Raw genomic sequence first — 17,866 nt, 5'->3', positions numbered from 1 at the left:
CTCAGGAGATCCTACTATGGAGCAGATTGGGGTGCCCCTGTTTTGGCAGCACTTGCAGGCCCCCCACCCCTTCCGTGTTCCCCAGCCCAGGCTCAGCACCCTGAAGACAGACTGGCTCACAGAGAAGCGGGGCTGGCAAGGGGCCGCGTGCCACGCTCTTGGCTGCGGGGAGGCTGTGCGGTTAAGGAAATGAACTCAGAGTCCAGAGAAGCGTCTCCATAAAAATGATGTATAGACCCATCGCCTCCCACCGCCACATGGATGAACGCCAAGGCCAAGCGGCCAGCACTGTTTTCCTTTTCCGCTCAGCTGCAGGAAGCACTGGCTTTTTGATAGCAGGGCTCTCCAAGAATGTTGTTGTGATCATTGTGGTGCAGGAGGAAGATGGACAAGAAACCACGAGAAATGGCAATTCATGATGAGCACCCTTAGAGGGAAGGCACCAGGCGCTGTCACCCACCCTGCCGTCCCTAGGCCACACTCAGCCCAGTCACCAGGTCACTGTCCCAGCCCCTTGGCTTCTACTGGGGCACAGGTCAGGCTTGTGCTGGGGCTGGAGGATAAATAAGCTTTCATTGGCATCCCTGCTGGCAGACCATTATTTCCAGACGTTTTAAGGAGAAGGGCTTATGTGTGAAAGCTGCAGCCCTGGAATTCCAGCCCTGAGGTTCCAGGAGCTGAGGAGAACTGCTGACTGAGGGACAGGAGTCCCTGCAGGCAGGGGGGTCCCTCGGGTGGGGTGGGCAGGTGCCCTGAGCCTCCCTCCAAGCTGCTGCTTGCAGGTCTGGCCCCTGGCCCTCTGCCTCATGTCTGCTATTCTGTTTGGGTGGTAGTTAACCACCTTGGTTGAGATATTAATAATTAGCGGTTGTGACACAGAGTGGGTGTGACTAGAACACTTAGATCGTGTGGATCAGCCCCGTGACACCTTCCACAGCCCCGGGTGAAGAGCAACTTCAGGGGCTTCGTGCAACAGTTCTGAGTCCCTGCCTCACCACGAACTAGCTGTGTGACGCTGGATGTTCTTCTTAACATCTCTGAGCCTCAGTTCTCATTTTCATCTGCACTGAAGACAAGTTAATCCCCCACCCATCCCACGTGGCATTGTTGGAGTTTATCTTCACCTCACTGCTCTCTCCTGGTCCAGCTTTATCAGTTGGGAACATAGCAATGGAAAACCCACTGACAAGGCTTACGTTTTAGTGGGCAGACAGACAAAATGAAATCAGCAGGCCATTGGTGTCCCATGTGAGAAGGGGACAGAAGTCACAGAGGTAAATAAAGCTGGTCAGGGGAATGAGGCGGGAGAGGCTGCAGCTTTAAATGGGGTGCTCAGGGGGGAATTGCGGAGGAGGTGACATCCGAGGAGTTGAAGCTGGAGAGGCAGCCAGGCAGGCCGAGATCCAGGGAGGGGGGAGGGCGTTCCTGATGGAGGCAGCAGCCAGTGCAGAGGCCCTGGCAGATTGTGGGGCGGGGTCTGAGATGAGCAGAGGGAGAGCAGGGGTGAGGGGTGGTGAGTCCTGGGAGGATCAGAGGACTGGATGGCTGGACATGGGTTTTGAAGAACCTCTAGCCTGAGGTGGAGACTGGGCAGGGATGATGGACAGCAGGGAGGCCCCTCAGAAAACATCCGGTGACGGTGGCCACAGAAGATGGACAGATGCTTGCCCTGCAGGTCTGCAGAGCTTCTTTTGTTTGTTTCCATGTTTGGCCTCCTGGAAGGTTCCTGGCTCACCAAGTGTCTACCTGCCTTCCCAAGCTGGTGGGCAGCTGGGCCTCGTGCTGGAACTTGATAGAGATGTGTGAGCCAAAGTCACGGCCGGGCTTCCTGGGTAGCTCAACTGGTAAAGAATCCAGCTGCAATGCGGGAGACCCCGGTTCAATTCCTAGGTCCCATAGTTTTCCTGGAGAAGGGATAGGCTATCCACTCCAAGATTCTTGAGCTTCCCTGATGACTCAGATAATAAAGAATCTGCCTGTAATGCAGGAGACCTGGGTTCAATCCCTGGGTTGGGAAGATCCCCTGGAGGAGGGCATGGCAACCCACTCCAGCATTCTTGCCTGGAGAATCCCCATGGACAGAGGAGCCTGGCAGGCTACAGTCCATAGGGTCCCGAAGAGTCGGACACGACTGATTGACTAAGCATAGCACAGTGAGCCGAAGGGGTGGGAGTGGCACACGGGCCTGGCCTTTCAAAGCTTCCACAGTGCCCTCCACCCTCCCCCTGCAGCTCCCCAGAGTCAGGCCAGGATGGGCAGCAGTCCCTCCTCCAGTGATGTGGAAGCAAGACAATGCAGGCATAAACCTCAGCCAGCATCTCTGAAACAGAGCACGCAGGGTTCTCACCATCCAGCAAGGGAGGCAGATGCTGACCTCTGCCCTCTGCAGGGTGCAGAGCGGCGGTCCCAAGCAGCCGTGAGCTGGGCCAGGGGAGCTGGTGCTGGGCGCATGCTCAGTGAGCCACGAGGAGCAGGCAGCCTCCTTGACCCAGAATGTCTGACTTGCTCAGACATGACTTGTTATCCTGGCTGTGGGTGATGTGAGGAGGGGCCATCCACTGGGATTTTCCCGCCTTCTTCCTCTGTCTGGAGGCAGAGTGGGAACACAGGAGGAATAGGGCTAGGCTGTCTTCTTTCCTGAAATGGGAGCTTGGCAACTATGGTAGGTGAGTGGCAACCCCAATGATACATCCTCCCAGAATCTGTGAGGGGTCTTGAGACAAGATCCTCCTGGATTTAGGGTGTAGAGGGCTTCCTGGAGCCTGTTGGGCTACTGTCCATAGGATCTCAGAGTTGGACATGACTGAAATGACTTAGCATCACACAGCACAACAGGGCTTTCCCGGTGGCTCAGTTGGTAAAGAGTCTGTCTGCAGTGCAGGTGACCCAGGTTTGATCCCTGGGTTGGGAAGATCCCCTGGAAAAGGAAATGACAACCCACTCCAGTATTCTTGCCTGGGAAATCCCATGGACAGAGCAGCATGGTGAGCTACAGTCCATGGGGTTGCAAGAGCTGGACATGACTTAGCGACTAAACCAAACCACTGTAAATTTGACAGCTGGTGTCCTTACCAGAGAGAGGAGAGGAGAAGGCAAGACACAGACCCACGGAGAAGGAGGCCGTGTGGTGGGAGGGACGGGGCCACCAGAAGCTGGGAGAGGCAGGTGGGGTCCTCCACTGGAGCCCCCGAGGGAGCAGGGCCCCTGGAGCTGTGGGGGAGTAGGTGTCTGTTGTTTAAACCTGGTCTGTGGTCCTTGTTTATGGTGGTCCCAGGAAACATGGGCGGCCTCTAACTGGTGTCAGGGTCAACTTTCCACGCCTCTCCACAGGGGCCCCTGAGGTGGGCTCTGGATGCTCAGGCTGGAGCCCCGATGCGTCACAGTCACTCTTCACAGTCGCTGTGAGGGAGAAATAGGCTTTGAGGAAGCTGGTGCCACTTAAACTGGGCATAAGGAAGAACTTCTAGGCTGAAGAAGGCCAAACAAGAGGCCAGAGGGACCCACAGAGTGAAATCCATGCTCAAGGCTGAGAGACACCCTATTGTACTTGTCATCAAGACTTTAGCTTAAAGCACCCATGCCTGCCAAGTTATGGTGAAGGTTTGTCCCAAGAAAGCATTTTTAATGTAGATTGCAGCATTGTTTTGAATAGTGAAGGAACTATTGAAGGAGGAAGGAGGAAGATTTAAATGTCTAATAACTGGGCAACAGGAAGTGAATTAAAACCCATCTTCACTGTGATCAGAAACGACAACTCTTAGGTGTTTGGCTGAGTGGACAAATGTTTGTGAATTGATGTTACATTTCTACTATAAAAGATGACAGTTTGCAGGAGACAGTGTCTGTGTGTGGGAGGTGTGGGCAGCACAGCATAGACATTAAGAGGCTGTGGATCAATCAGGCCTGGTCATATCCTGTGATCTTGTGTGACTGGCTTAACCTCTCTGACCCTCAGTATCTTCTTCTGTACAGTGGGGAGAATGTTGCCCGTGGTACCTGTCCTTCCTGGGTAATGGTGGGGGTGAGTAAGATGAAGTGAGTAAGGTGCTGAGCACATGCCTGGCACCTCCAAAATGTCTAAATTAGAAGAGGTTTAGGGGTAACAATCTGATTGAAGAGAGCCTGGGCCAAGTTGTTCAGACTGATTTGTTCATGGTGACATCAACCTGGTGGATGGTACTAGCATTTTTCAGTGGGATGGGGTGGGATGTGATATGGTAGGATATTAGTCTGAGTTCTCCAGAGATAAGGACTTGGCCCACACAGTGATGGAGGCTGAGAGTCACAAGACCCAGAGCTGGCAAGCTGGAGGCCCAGGAGAGCCGAGGGTATGTTTCCAACTCAAGGCTGAAGGCAGGAGAAGACCAGCATCCCAGCTCGATGACCGTCAGGCAGAGAAAAAGAATTGTGCCTCTCTCAGCCTTTTTGTACACTCAAGGCCTTGAACTGATTGGTTGGGACCCACCCACCCTGAGGAGGGCAATCTGCTTTACTCAGCCCACCTACCTAAGTGTTCATCTCACCTGGAGACATGTTCCTGGACACACTCAGAGTAATGCTGAACCAAATATCTGGGCACCCCACAGCACATAAAGTTAACCATCACACGGGAACGGGGTTTGGGGGAGAATGGATCCCTGTATCGGAAATGGATCCCTGGGCTGGGGTCGAACCCATGTCCCTTACCTCTCCTTCATTGGCAGGTGGGTTCTTTACCATTAGGGCCCCCGGGGAAGCCCCAGTACCATATATATATGGCTGAGTCCCTTTGCGGTTCACCGGAAACTATCCCAACATTGTTAATCATCTGTACCCCAATACCAAATAAAAAATCCCCCCAAAAATTAACCATCACAGGCAGGATGGGATAGAATGGAATAGACTAATACAGCCCATGCCTAGTAAGGCTGAGTTTTGTTGAGGTGACGCAGTGCAAGAAGTAAGCAGGCATAAAAGGAGATCATGATGCAGGTTGCATCAGTAAGAGACTTTAGGGAGCCCTATTTGCAGAGGAAGCAGTTGTTTCCTTAGACTTTTCCTTAGACTGAGATTGTGTCTGGGGTGCTTGAAGCCATGTTTGCGTAGCAAGTGCACCCTTGGATTGAAGTTATCTGGAGTGCTTTGGGTGGCGTTTGCACAGGAAGCTTCTCTTTTAAAATTAGACTGTAGGTTGGTTGTTCCAGCTCAGAGGTGGTAGAGGCAGCTGCTGGTGGGAGGTAAGCCTCTCAGGCCAGACTCCAGGCCTGGAGCAAATGCTGAGTGGGGGCGGGGGCCACAGGATAGGGATAATAATGAAGTGTCAGGGTGTCAGGAAAAATCCTTCCATTGTTTAGATCGTGGAATGTGCAAAAGAAATGAGATTTGGTAGGAAATCCAGAAGGGGAGGCCTGCGCCCAGGCTTTGGTGAACTTAGCCCAAGGCCTTAGCTTCTGGTTGGCCTCTTCCCCTGGAATAGCCCAGGTGGCCAGGCCTTCTCGCGCTCAGGAGGGAAGACCTGTCCTGGGGACGGTGGGCAGGGGATGCAGGGAGGGAGGGATGGTGGCCTCGGCCCCTGACCCACTCCCTCCAGGTGGCTGTCGGGAGGGCGGGGCCACTACCCAGGGCCCTCGGCTGCCCCGCAGGTGTGGCAGTGCGGCGGCAGCATGGAGGTGCTGCCCTGCTCCCGCGTGGCCCACATCGAGCGCACCAAGAAGCCCTACAACAACGACATCGACTACTACGCCAAGCGCAATGCCCTGCGAGCGGCCGAGGTGTGGATGGACGGCTTCAAGTCCCACGTGTACATGGCCTGGAACATCCCCATGACCGTAAGCTGGCCAAGCTGGGCGGGGAGGGGCCGGGGATGGGGGCAACACTTGGGGACAGCCTCAGGGTCATCCAAGGGGGCAGCCCATCCACACGGTGTGGGGCCTCCTGGACAGCTCCATCTCAGAAACATCATTTCCTTCAGCAAGGAGAGCCTGTTCCCAACAGCTGTGATGCTCGTTGGCAGCCCCCTCCACCACCACAAGAGCTCCTTCGCTAGAAGTTACGAGCCCCTGAGAGGCTGCAGAGGTGGCACTGAGGAGAGAGCTCTCCCAGGGCAACCACAGCCCCTCCTGGGACACACAAGCATCCCCCTCGCCCTGCGGAAGCCTCTCATGTCAGTTCTGCAGGAGTCCACGGTGATATGATGACCCCATGCCTTGCACACAAGAGTGTGCCCAGCTGATGAGTGGAAGAGTAGGCATGTAACTCAGTCCTCCACAGGACCCTGTCACAAGGGTCTCAGGGCCTGGGGATGGCGGCTTCTCTCATGTGTGGTGTCTGCAGCCGGATCTACCCACCCTGCGGGGAGTGGAGGCAGGAGGCCCACGCCAGGGGTCTGCATGCTGCTGCTGGCCAGAAGCAGGAACTGGGTGTGAGCCAGAGGGTCCTAACCAGTGCCTGGGGGTAGGGCAGCCTGAGAAGGGGGCTTGGGCATACATGTGTGTGCGCATCATGTTCATGCATGTACATACATGGGCGTGTGTGTGCCGAGGACAGGCTCTCCTTGTCTCCCAAGCCCCCAACTGATTCTGCAGTCCAACTGTAGAACCAGGCTTCACACACAGCTGCTTCCTTGGACACAGGAGGATTTGAGTCTCTGGGCGTAGACTTGTCCTGGGAACGTTTTTTTTTTTTTTTTCACATCCACCCACAAAAAGAGCTGGATCTTCTTTTAGGATGCACACACACATATAGGCTCACATGTGTGTGTGTGGATTTTTAGCTGTCAAAAGATAGAGCTTCATGTGTATAACAAAAACGTTAAGAAGCAACAATTATCTTCATTATGTGCAAAATGTCCTGGTGTTTTAAACAGCTTCACTGGAATCTTCTGAATTGAGTCAGATCATAGCCCAGCATCTGGTGACATCTCCCAGGGCCACTCGCACCCGAGTCCAGCCAGAGTGTGCCCTTCTCTCCATGCCTGAGGGCAGTCCTTAGCTGGCATCAACGCCTCGGGGACCTGGGCTTAGGGAGGAGTCTTCCTCCGACCCACCCACATCCTCCACCTTTCACTGAGCACCAGGGCCTCCGGGACCACCCTGAGCTTCAGTGTTTGGCTACAAGGACTCAGAACTCAGGAGAGCTGTCACATGGGGATTGGGGTTTGTTGTGATGAAAGAACAGACAGTGCTGAATGCTCCTAGCAGCAGGGCATGTAGGGTGTCACCAACCAGGGAAAGTCACCGGAGTCTCAGCGTCTGGAGTTCATGGGGCTCATGTGCACGTGGCTGATCTCCGTGTGCCCAGACTTGGTCTCAGGTCCCTGCAGAGGTCAAGCTAATGCCCACAGTAACCCCCATAAATCATCCTGTAACACAGACCCCCTGGCCCAGCCCCAGTAAACAGCAGTACTCAGGATGTTCTAAGTTACCTCCCAGGTGAGTGTGCAGGGCATGACAAGCAAGCCAGGCCCACACACGCCGCCAGTGGCCGACTGAAGGCCAGGCCCGTCTCTGGCAGGACCTGCTGCAAAGAGGCCAGAGACGCCAGGCCTTTGCCATCAGCCCTGCTGCCCTGGACCTTGCAGGGTCCTGGGAGGACAGGAGGTTCCCAGACAAGGAAGCCTGAGGGCGAGGACGCTCCTGGTGCCTGTGGATCCCGCAGCTCCCCCACTCTGGGTCGTGGCCTGGGTTGTCGGGGCTCTGCACACCCCAGCGCCTGCCCTGCCTCACTTTCGGTCTCGCAGAACCCGGGCGTGGACTTCGGGGATGTGTCCGAGCGACTGGCCCTGCGTCAGAGGCTGAAGTGCCGCAGCTTCAAGTGGTACCTGGACAACGTGTACCCAGAGATGAGGACATACAACGACACCCTCACGTACGGAGAGGTACCGCCTCCGCGGATGGCTGGCACCCCGCACCCTGCCTCCCAGCTCCCTGGCCTGTCCCTGTGTGAACGTCCACGGACAGCAGCTGGCAGAGCGCACAGGCACACTCACACGCCAGTGTAAGAGCTGCTTGGACACACATGCATGCCTGCCACCGCGGATCACAAAGTAGATTTGGAGACACATGTGTGTGTGTGTGTACATGTGCCGCATACATGTGTTTATACGTGCCCACATGCACATGCGTGGATCCATGCAAACTCATATACATGTGTAAGTTTGCAGGCTTCCCTGGTAGCTCAGCTGGTAAAGAATTCACCTGCAATGCAGGAGACCCTAGTTTGATTCCTGGGTTGGGAAGATTCCCTGGAGAAGAGATAGGCTACCCATACCAATATTCCTGGGCTTCCCTGGTGGCTCAGATGGTAGAGAATCTGCCTGCAATGTGGGAGATCTGGGTTCGATCCCTGGGTTGGGAAGATCCCCTGGAGGAGGGCATGGCAACCCACTCCAGTATTCTTGCCTGGAGAATCCCCATGGACAGAGGAGCCTGGTGGGCTACAGTCCATGGGGTCCCAAAGAGTCGGACATGACTGAGTGACTAAGCAAGCACACATGTGTAAGTGCACACAGACACAAAAGTACACATTTGCACCCAGTTTTGCTCACATACGTGCACACAAAAAGCTACCCCATACATCTTCCCTGTGTACACTGACCCCATCCATCGAGCCTGCCCGGCACGTTACAAATACTTGTTGCTGAGACAAAATGACATGTGAACACGAGCACACACGTGCAAAGGCCTGCAGGTGGAGGTGGTCACATGCACCGCCTTGCTCGTGTGCCACCAATGCCTGCACATTGAGAGCACAATGGAAGGGCCCAGAGACACACCAGGAGAGGCACCAGCTGTGGGAAGACCCTCCTGTCTGCTCCAGCCCCACATACATGGCCATACCCACCTCTCCTTAAGGCCGGGAAGAGCACTGTATTCCTGCTCTGGTCTGTGCTGGGGGACGGGCCTCCTCTCCCCTGTCTGTCACCCCAGCAGGGCGGCCCGGCTTGCTCTCAGGGTGGAGTCAGGGTTGGGCAGAGTGGGAGCTGCAGGAATCCCGAGGCTCAGAGCTGCACACAGGTATCTCTTGCATCTATCAGCCACACAAGCCTCTAGGCCGGCCCAGATGGGGACCATGGGAAGAGCAACAACCCCCACCCAACCCCACCGCTGTTAACAGGAGGAGCTGCAGTCATACAGCCAAAGGCCATTCACAAGAGCCAGCCAGTCTTCCTCAGCCAGCCCACTGACCAGAGCGCCATCCTCCCCTCCCCCTCCCCTTCTTCCTTTCCCCTCTCATCCTGGGAGGACTACCCCTTCCTGAGACCGCTGGCCCTGGGCAGGGGACAGGTGAGTAAAGCCCTTCTAGCCTGCTTTGGCCTTAGGGGTCCTTGTGATGGGGCTTCTCCTTTGGCTTCTGGTCGTAGGTGAGAAACAGCAAAGCCAGCGGCTACTGCTTAGACCAAGGAGCGGAGGACGATGACCGCGCCATCCTGTATCCCTGCCACGGGATGTCCTCCCAGGTAGGGAGGATGGTGATGTCTCTCGGGGACCACAGCCCAGACCACAGCCAGAGGTGGCACCCGGGGAGCGGGGTCAGGCTGGCTGGGGCTTCCTGATGCCACAGTGGCTGAGTTCAGGCCTCGGATAAATTAAGAGCAAGAGCTGTGGTGCCAAACGGGCCTTGGGCAAATCACCTAACATCTGTGCCTCAGTTTCCCCATCCATCGGATGGGATGATCATGGTACCTACTTCTCAGGCTGCTGTGTGGACTGAAGTGGAAGATGAGGGTGGCCACAGGGTAGACAAAACCCAGGCAGTATCACATCAACCACCAGTTCTTATCGCTGAACACCTGCCAAACCATGCTGCAGCTCAGAGTCACCTGGAGGGCTTTAAAAACATCCATGTCAGTGTCCAGAACCCAGGCCAGTGGAGTTGGCGGGTGCAGGTATGCAGACTCCAGGCTGGTGGAATCAGTGGGTTCAGGGGTATAGGACAGCTTGTAGGAGAAATGCTTTTTCTCAATGGGTATTGTGTCTTCTTTAAAATTAACCCCCAAAATGACACTTGGCCCCTCAAAGCTCTCCAAATCTGTGCTCTAGGACATCCATGGATGCTGACGTGTCCACACAGCAGCCCAGGGGTTCATTGTGGATGGGAGGGATCCCTGAGCCTATAATGATGACGGAGCACACCTCTCTCCCTCCCACCCTGCCACCTCCTCCCAAGACCCCTGATGACATCAAGATGCTAATGTGGCCTCCAGGAAGAAATCCACTTTGCTGGACCCATCAGACATGGGAGGGGAGTCCTTTGGCCGGCATAGATTCTAAGTGAGGGTCCATGTTTTGTGGGGTGTCTTTGGACAGGCTCTGTTTGTCTGCTCTCTCGAGGGGAAGCAACACAAGGTGACAGGCGGACGTGGTCATTTCCCACTGAACCCTGCTGTGGAGAGAAGCAGTGCAGGGCTGGCCTCGAGGTGTTTGGGGGAGGGACTCGCGTGGCTGGGTGAGGTGTGGGTGTTCCAGCGGCCCCGCTCAATCCCCTGGGGAAGCCCCCTCCACACAGGGACCCTGGGGCAGCCAGCAGAAGGGGCCTCGCTGCTGCTGGAAACGGTGAAGGTGGAGGCAGGTGGATGGGGGAGGCCAGCCCATGTGGCCGAGCCCCACGGAAACATCTGATGGACCTGTGTCCGTAGCCAAGCCAGACACACCCACAGTGATTTCTTCTTTGCAAACAACTTCAGTCTGTTTGGTCTCCATGGAGGCTGTTGAAATATTAAGGGGGACAAGCTACGCCCCCAAACCCCAATCCCTAGCTGTGTTAGTGTCCTGGGGCCACCGCGATAAAGTACAGTCAACTGGGCACTTGCTTAAATGACAAATGTTCTTTATTCTCTCAGCTCTGAAGACCAGAAATCTGAAATTCAGGTATGAGCAGTGTTGTGCTCCCTCCTGAGGCTCTAGGGACATTCCCTTCTGCCTCTGGTGGCCCTTGGAGTTCTTTTCTTGTGGCCACTTCCCTCCAGTCTCTGCCTTCATCGGCACATGGGTTGTATGGCCTGTATCTTCATCTTCCCCTTCCTTTCTCCCGTGTCTCTGTCTTCTCTCCTTATCAGGACACCAGTCATGTTGGATTAGAGCCACCCTAACCCAGTATGGGGCTTCCCAGGTGGTTCAGTAGTAAAGAATTCACCTGCCAATGCAGCAGACCCAGGTTCGATTCCTGGGTCAGGAAGATCCCCTGGAGAAGGAAATGGCAACCCAGTCGAGTATTCTTGCCTGGGAAATCGCATGGACAGAGGAGCCTGATGGGATATAGTACATGGGGGTGAAGAGTCTGACAACACCTAGCAACTAACCCACAACAACAAGCCCAGTGTGACCTCATCTTCCCTAGAGTGCTTCGGCAATGACCATGTTTCCAAATGAGGTCATATCCACAGGTACTGAGGGGTTAGGACTTCAACATGACTTTGGGGGGGGGGGGACAGTTCAGACTATGACAATTGTTCAGTCACTCAGTCGTGTGCAACTCTTCGACCCCATGGATTGCAACATGCCAGGCATCCCTGTCCTTCACCATCTCCCACAGCTTGCTCAAACTCATGTCCAGTGAGTTGATGATACCATCCAACCATCTTGTCCTTTGTCATCCCCTTCTCTTCCTGCCTTCAATGTTTCCCAGCGTCAGGATCTTTTCTAATGAGCCAGCTGTTTGCATCAGGTGGCCAAAGTATTGGAGCTTCAGCTTCAGCATCAGTTCTTCTAGTGAATATTCAGGATTGATTTCCTTTAGGATTGGTTTAATCTCCTTGTAGTCCAAAGGACTCTCAAGAGTCTTCTCCAATACCACAGTTCAAAAGCATCAATCCTTCAGCACTCAGCCTTTCTTATGGTCCAACTCTCACATCCATACATGACCACTGGAAAAACCATAGTTTTGACTAGATGGACCTTTGTCAGCAAAATAGTGTCTCTAATTTTCTTTTTGTTTCTAATATGTATTTATTTGGCTGCATCAGGTCTTAGATGAGACATGTGGGATCTCGTTCCCTGACCAGGGATCAAACCCAGACCCCTGCATTGGGAACTCGGAGTCTTAGCCACGGGTCCATCAGGGAAGTCCCTGTCTCTGCTTTTCAATATGTTATCTGGGTTTGTCATAGCTTTTCTTCCACGGAGCAAGTGTCTTTTAATTTCATGGCTGCAGTCACCATCTGAAGTGATTTTGGAACCCAAGGAAAAAAACAGTCTGTCACTGTTTCCATTCTTTCCCCATCTATTTGCTGTGAAGTGATGGGACTGAATGCCATGATCTTCATTTTTTGAATGTTGAGTTTAAGCCAGCTTTTTCATTCTCCTCTTTCACTTCCATCAAGAGGCTCTTTAGTTCCTTTTTGTTTTCTGCCATAAAGGTGGTGTCATCTGCATATCTGAGGTTGTTGGTATTTCTCCTGGAAACCTTGATTCCAGCTTGTGCTTCACCCAGCCCAGCATTTTGCATGATGTACTCTGCATATAAGTTAAATAAGCAGTATGACAATATACAGCCTCTAACAATGGCCATAAAGAAATCCAGTCTTGGACCCAAATCTTCACACCTGTAGATGGCTAGTCAACAGTCTTCAGCTAGTGGACACAGATGAATGCATGGATCCTTCATGGTAGGGCCCAACCCTCTGTCTTCTGTCCACCGTGCTGGTTTGACCAGTGTGCCTGAGAAGGACATAGGGCAAGTGCGTCCACCTCCACATAGGCACGGGACCCCTCCTGGGATGGACTCGATAGCCTCGGGGTTGTTTAGAAGCCCTTCCTTTAACTCGTCAGGTTTTATTCTGAAAATTTTCAAACATCCAGAAAAGTAGAAAAGTCTTAAGATGACCAACCACACACTTATGGGATCAGCAAACAGCAGCCTGCCAGTCAAAGAATGGTTTTTAGTTTTTTAAAGGTTTATGGAGGGAAAAGAGGAGAAAGGACATGTGACAGTGTCCACAGAGCACGTTTGCTTTTTCCCTGCCCTTCACAGACATGGTTTCCCACCCCTGATCCGATGTGACGGTGTTCAGATTGGGCTGTGTTTGCATCATCTACTTTTTTCTGAGTCATTTTAAAGCACATTGCAGACATTGAATCTTTTCACCTCTGCAAATGTCAGGTGCATGCTCAGTCACTCAGTTTTGTCTGATTCTTTGCAGTCTTATGGACTGTAGCCCACCAGGTTCCTCTGTCCATGGGATATTCCAGGCCAGAATACTGGAGTGGGCTGCTATTTCCTCCTCCAGGGGATCTTTCTGACCGGGGAATCAAATCCACATCTCCTGTGTCTCATGTACTGAGCTACCTGGGAAGCCCCTCTTCTCTTCTGAGTCTCCTCGTTTAGCAGCTAATTACCTGCCCATTTTCATACAGTCTGTTTACTATGCTGCTTCCTGGAATAACATATTTTTCTTCTCCCCATTTTCCCCTTGACTTTATTTCTTCAGTACTTTGTTTTATTATATTGCAGGGCTTGTTTTTTTTTGTTGTTTGTTTTTGTAAGTTGACTTCAGTCCTCAGTGGACCAAGACAAGTGCCTGTGAACCTTTTGTTGTCCTAGACTGGACTCTGAGCTTTTGGACTCCTGTCTGGCAACTTCAGTCACATTATACCCAGCACCATATTGAGCACACAGTAGGTGCCTAATTCTTGCCTGACTGGCAGTTTGATAAACATCACTTAACCCACTCCCCGCCAGTGCTCAATGACTGGCCCATTCACACACAAGCCTGGATTATTGAAATCCTCTCCCCCATCCCTTCCACTGGGACATTGTGACCCACCAGCTCTGGAGAGCCCAAGTAATCTGAGGGTGATATCCCAGAGTCGATGCTTCCTGAGGATGCATCTCTAAAAAGTATGTGGCTTCCCCACAAGCCAGCAGCGATGCCCTACAGTCGCCCATGCCCTTCTCAGCCTGGTTTGCCCCACCCCCACCCCGGCTGGGTGTCTGAGGAAGGGCCAGGGGAGCCGCTGGCCAGAGGCACAGGAGCGGAGACTCCTCCTTAGTGCAGAGCAGCCTTCTGACCAGACCCTCTGGCTGTCCAGTCCTCCACGGGCACAGGGATGGGCCACCAGCTTCACCCACCCTGCTGGCCCTCCTGAGCACTGACCATGCCTGGCTCCACTGAGTCCTTACCTGCAAGGCTGAAGCTACAGGCAGCCCACCTGGAGCTCATGCTGGACATTTCATAGGCTGCAGGTCCCAGATTCAAACCTCAGAGTCAGAAAGTTAACAGAGAAGGGGCATGAGCATATCCGTGATCACCTGTCCCCAGACAAAATGACCTGAAAGGACCACTTTGCTCATAAATCTGCAGCAGGGCCCCTCATCTGCACAGCATCACCCAGGCCACCCGGCAGGCTGGTGAGGTCCCCTCTGAGCTGCCTCAGCTGGCTGCTCTGGGGTCTCCGGCCCTCCCCACGTAGCCTCCACCCCCACCTGGCCAGGTTGCCCCAGGCTCCTCACTGCAGAGCAGCCATCAGCTCCCATACAAGGAGATGCGGGAGGTGTCCTGAGTGTGACACCTTGCCCCAGAGTCGGTGGCACGATTTCTGCGATGTTCACACGCCCCGCCTCCATCCCCCACAGGAGGACTGGGTAGAAAATGTGGGCCCCACGCTTGACGGGGGTGTCAGGGTCGCAGGGCCAAGTGAAGGTGCAGGGGAGGTGGTGTTCTATCAGATTGTACTGGAAAATAGCAGTGTGTTTGTGCGTGTATGTGTGCGCGCGCTCTTATCCGAAAGCAAACAGGAGAAAGGCGAGAAGCACAGTGACCCCTGTGTGCTCAGCGCGCTCAGCGTGCGGGGCCCTAGGGTCCTCACGGCAGCCCCGCCAGGCAGGCATTGGCATTATCTGCTCACAAATCAGGAAACCGAGGCACAGAGAGGTGACGTGACTTGTCCAAAGCCACACAGCCCAGGCGCGGAGGAATCTGGAGCACTGGTTTCCTCATTAGCGCACAAATGTTGCTTATCTGGTATTTGGCAAATAACGTGACCTGGGATCGTAAACTTGAGGCTGCTCTGGTTCAAAGGGAGACCGGTGGCCTGCGCAAGCGTGGAACCCTCTTCCTCCGAGGCTGAGGCGCCGGCTCCCCGGAGGGTGGGGTCTGCGTAGAGCTCAGGGGAAGGGGTCCGACGCGGTCCTCCTGGGGGGATTTGCAGAAGGAATGGGGCTGGGGGCTTGGGTCCACCAGATACAGCCTCCTCTGCATGCCGGGGCTAAGCGATCTCCTTGGAGGGCCAGTCCTTCCCCCGGAAGGTTGGCCCTGGTGACTGGGCTGGCCCCGCCCACAAAGCCCCGCCCACAAAGCCCCGCCCTGCCCACGACGCCCCGCCCACCCCCTTCAGGGCCTCGGGCCCAGCGCTGCGCACCGTCACCCACCGTGCCCGCGCACCCCGCTCTAATGGCCTCTCCCCAGCTGGTGCGGTACAGCGCCGAGGGCCTGCTGCAGCTGGGCCCCCTGGGCTCCACCGCCTTCCTGCCTGACTCCAAGTGCCTGGTGGATGACGGCAGGGGCCGCACGCCAGCCCTGAAGAAGTGCGAGGATGTGGCCCGGCCCACGCAGCGGCTGTGGGACTTTACCCAGGTCAGAGGGCTGCTGGGACCCCGGGGTCTCTGGGCCAGCCCGTGGGGGGAGCTGAGGGCAGCGGGGGCCGAACTTCAAGGCCCAGGGGGGCTGGATCAGCTGTTCCCACATGAACCCCCTCCATAGACGTTAGGGGATCTGCTCGCAGTCACGGTCAAGGAAGGGCTGGGCTGGTCCCAGCGCCCTGGCTGCCTCCTCAGGGCCTCGCTGCCCCACACTGCGGACTCCTCCAGCCTCCTGGGGGTGGGGGAAAGGTTTAGACAGAAGGGGTGGGGTCTGACTGCCCCTGCTGCTGATTGAGTGGGACCACGCTGGACTTGCCCAGAGATTTGTTGTGGCCATGCATGCTAAGTTGCTTCAGTCCTATCAACTCTTTGCGATCCCATGGTCTATGTAGCCTGCCAGGCTCCCCTGTCCATGGGATTCTTCAGGCAAGAATACTGGAGTGGGTTGCCTTGCCCTCCTCCAGGGGATCTTCCCAACCCAGGGATCCAACCTGCTTCTGCTTCTCTTACATCTCTTGCATTGTCAGGCGGATTTGTTACCACTACTGCTACCTGGGAAGCCCCAGAGATTTGTTGAGATTGACCCAACTCCTCCCAAGCAGGAGACCCTGGGACAGACGTGTGCAGAGTGCTGTCTGGGGGCTCCCAGGTACAGCAGGGACGAGGTGTCACCTTGTCATGTAGAGTCAACGAGATTAGAGTCCCCAGGAGACTGGGTTTGGGGCCAGGACAGTGAGGTCCAGAGTGCATGGGAAGGACCTGTCTGGAGGAATGAGAACAGGATATGAGCCTGGGATCCTCATGTTTGGGCCAGAGCCCTTGATGTTCAAAGGATCAGAGGGCCTGCAGAGGTGACCAATGGGCATATTGGACCTGCCAGGGGTCAGGGAGGCATATGGGGGGAACGCCCATCTCAAGGGCCTTGGAGTCCATTGTCTTGATCATTCCTGGGACCCCAGGAGAAGGGAAGTGACTGTTGGGAGGCAGTATTGGAGAGCAGATGGTCAGCGGGGACAGAGGAATGGGAGACAGAGGACTGGGGAGAGGCAGGACCCAGACCCTCAGGTGGCCTTGGCATCACCCCACTCCCAGGAAGCTCTTGGGATGGGACCCGTGGGCTCACTGGGTCTCCCTCCCTCGCAGGGCGGCCCCATTGTGAGCAGAGACACGGGCCGGTGCCTGGAGGTGGAGATGTCCAAGGATGCCAACTTCGGGCTCCGCCTGGTGGTGCAGAGGTGCTCAGGACAGAAATGGACCATCAGAAACTGGATCAAGCCAGGGCGGCACTGACCCCCAGCCTCACCCTGTGCCCCCACCCCAATGAAGACTCCAAGGACCTGGGGCAAGTGTGGGCCCCCCCCCACTCAATCCACCACTCGAACCCAGAGGGCCTTGGTCGGGCCTGCACCACCTTGGGTACTGACTTCTCCATGACTGCTGGCAGGCCCTGTCACCTGGGACCCAGGGACCTCCCTGTGCTCTGGAGGCTGATGCCAGGACCAGCCTCTCCTCCAGGAGCGCGGACCCTCCTCAGCTGGTGGCTCTGCCTGAGCGCGTCCGCTGACAGCCAACTCCAGCTCCAAATCACGTGCCTTTTCTACGGTATTCCTGTCCAGCCGCCTGCGGCCACTTCTTCTGCATGTGCTGAGCCCCTGTCCATCCCCCAGGCAGAAATAGCCCCCTGTGAACTCTGAGCTCCCGATGTCTCCAGCCCTGGGTGGGGCTGCCCCTGTGAGTGTCTCCACCTAAACCCTGGCTGGTGAGGGGAGCGGGGCAGCAGCAGCTGCGGTGACATCAAAGACAACCCCAAGGGCAGCGCCGGGTGAGGAGGCGGCTGTGACTGCTTTGGTCCAGGAAAGAGTGATTAAACATACAGACCTGACGTCTCGTCCACAGGAGTTGGTCGGCAGTCCGGGGAGGGACCCCTGTTCTAGCTGCTAACCCAGGGCCAGGCGCCTTCTCGTGTTAGTCTAAGGCAGGGGTCAGCAAACAATAACCCAAGGCCCCTTGCCTATTTTTATAAATAAAGTTTTATTGGTACATGGCCACACCCCTCTGTTCATGTATTGTCCACGGCTTTCACGCTCCAAGGCCGGAGCTGAGAAGCAGCACACCCCCCACCAGGGCTCTCCTAGGGCCTCCAAGATGCTCTCTTGGGCAAGAGGATGCTTCATGATTGCGCTTAGAACTGCAGGACACTGGGAGGGAAGTTGGACAAAAAGTTCTGGCTGTTTCTTTCCGCCATCAGGCCCAGTGCCAAGCAACAGTCCAATCCTAGCTGCTCCCTCCTTCCCAATGATGAAAGTCTTCA

The 17,866-nt window shown here is 55.2% G+C and overlaps 1 protein-coding gene across 1 annotated transcript in view; it reads left to right on the top strand.

The window, feature by feature from the left end:
- Window positions 1-16,845, top strand: part of GALNT9 (polypeptide N-acetylgalactosaminyltransferase 9) — a 118,370-nt gene extending 101,525 nt beyond the window's left edge. Inside the window, exons 7-11 of the mRNA XM_065904837.1 lie at window positions 5,622-5,807; window positions 7,718-7,855; window positions 9,341-9,436; window positions 15,383-15,550; window positions 16,699-16,845. Coding sequence (XP_065760909.1) covers window positions 5,622-5,807; window positions 7,718-7,855; window positions 9,341-9,436; window positions 15,383-15,550; window positions 16,699-16,845 — 735 coding nt within the window. The remainder of the gene's footprint in view (window positions 1-5,621; window positions 5,808-7,717; window positions 7,856-9,340; window positions 9,437-15,382; window positions 15,551-16,698) is intronic.
- The last annotated feature ends 1,021 nt before the right edge of the window (window positions 16,846-17,866 follow it).

The sequence above is a fragment of the Muntiacus reevesi genome, chromosome 13, assembly GCF_963930625.1.
Source record: "Muntiacus reevesi chromosome 13, mMunRee1.1, whole genome shotgun sequence".
In the NCBI taxonomy this organism is placed as follows: domain Eukaryota; kingdom Metazoa; phylum Chordata; class Mammalia; order Artiodactyla; family Cervidae; genus Muntiacus; species Muntiacus reevesi.
This window is presented reverse-complemented; position numbering and strand designations above follow the sequence as displayed.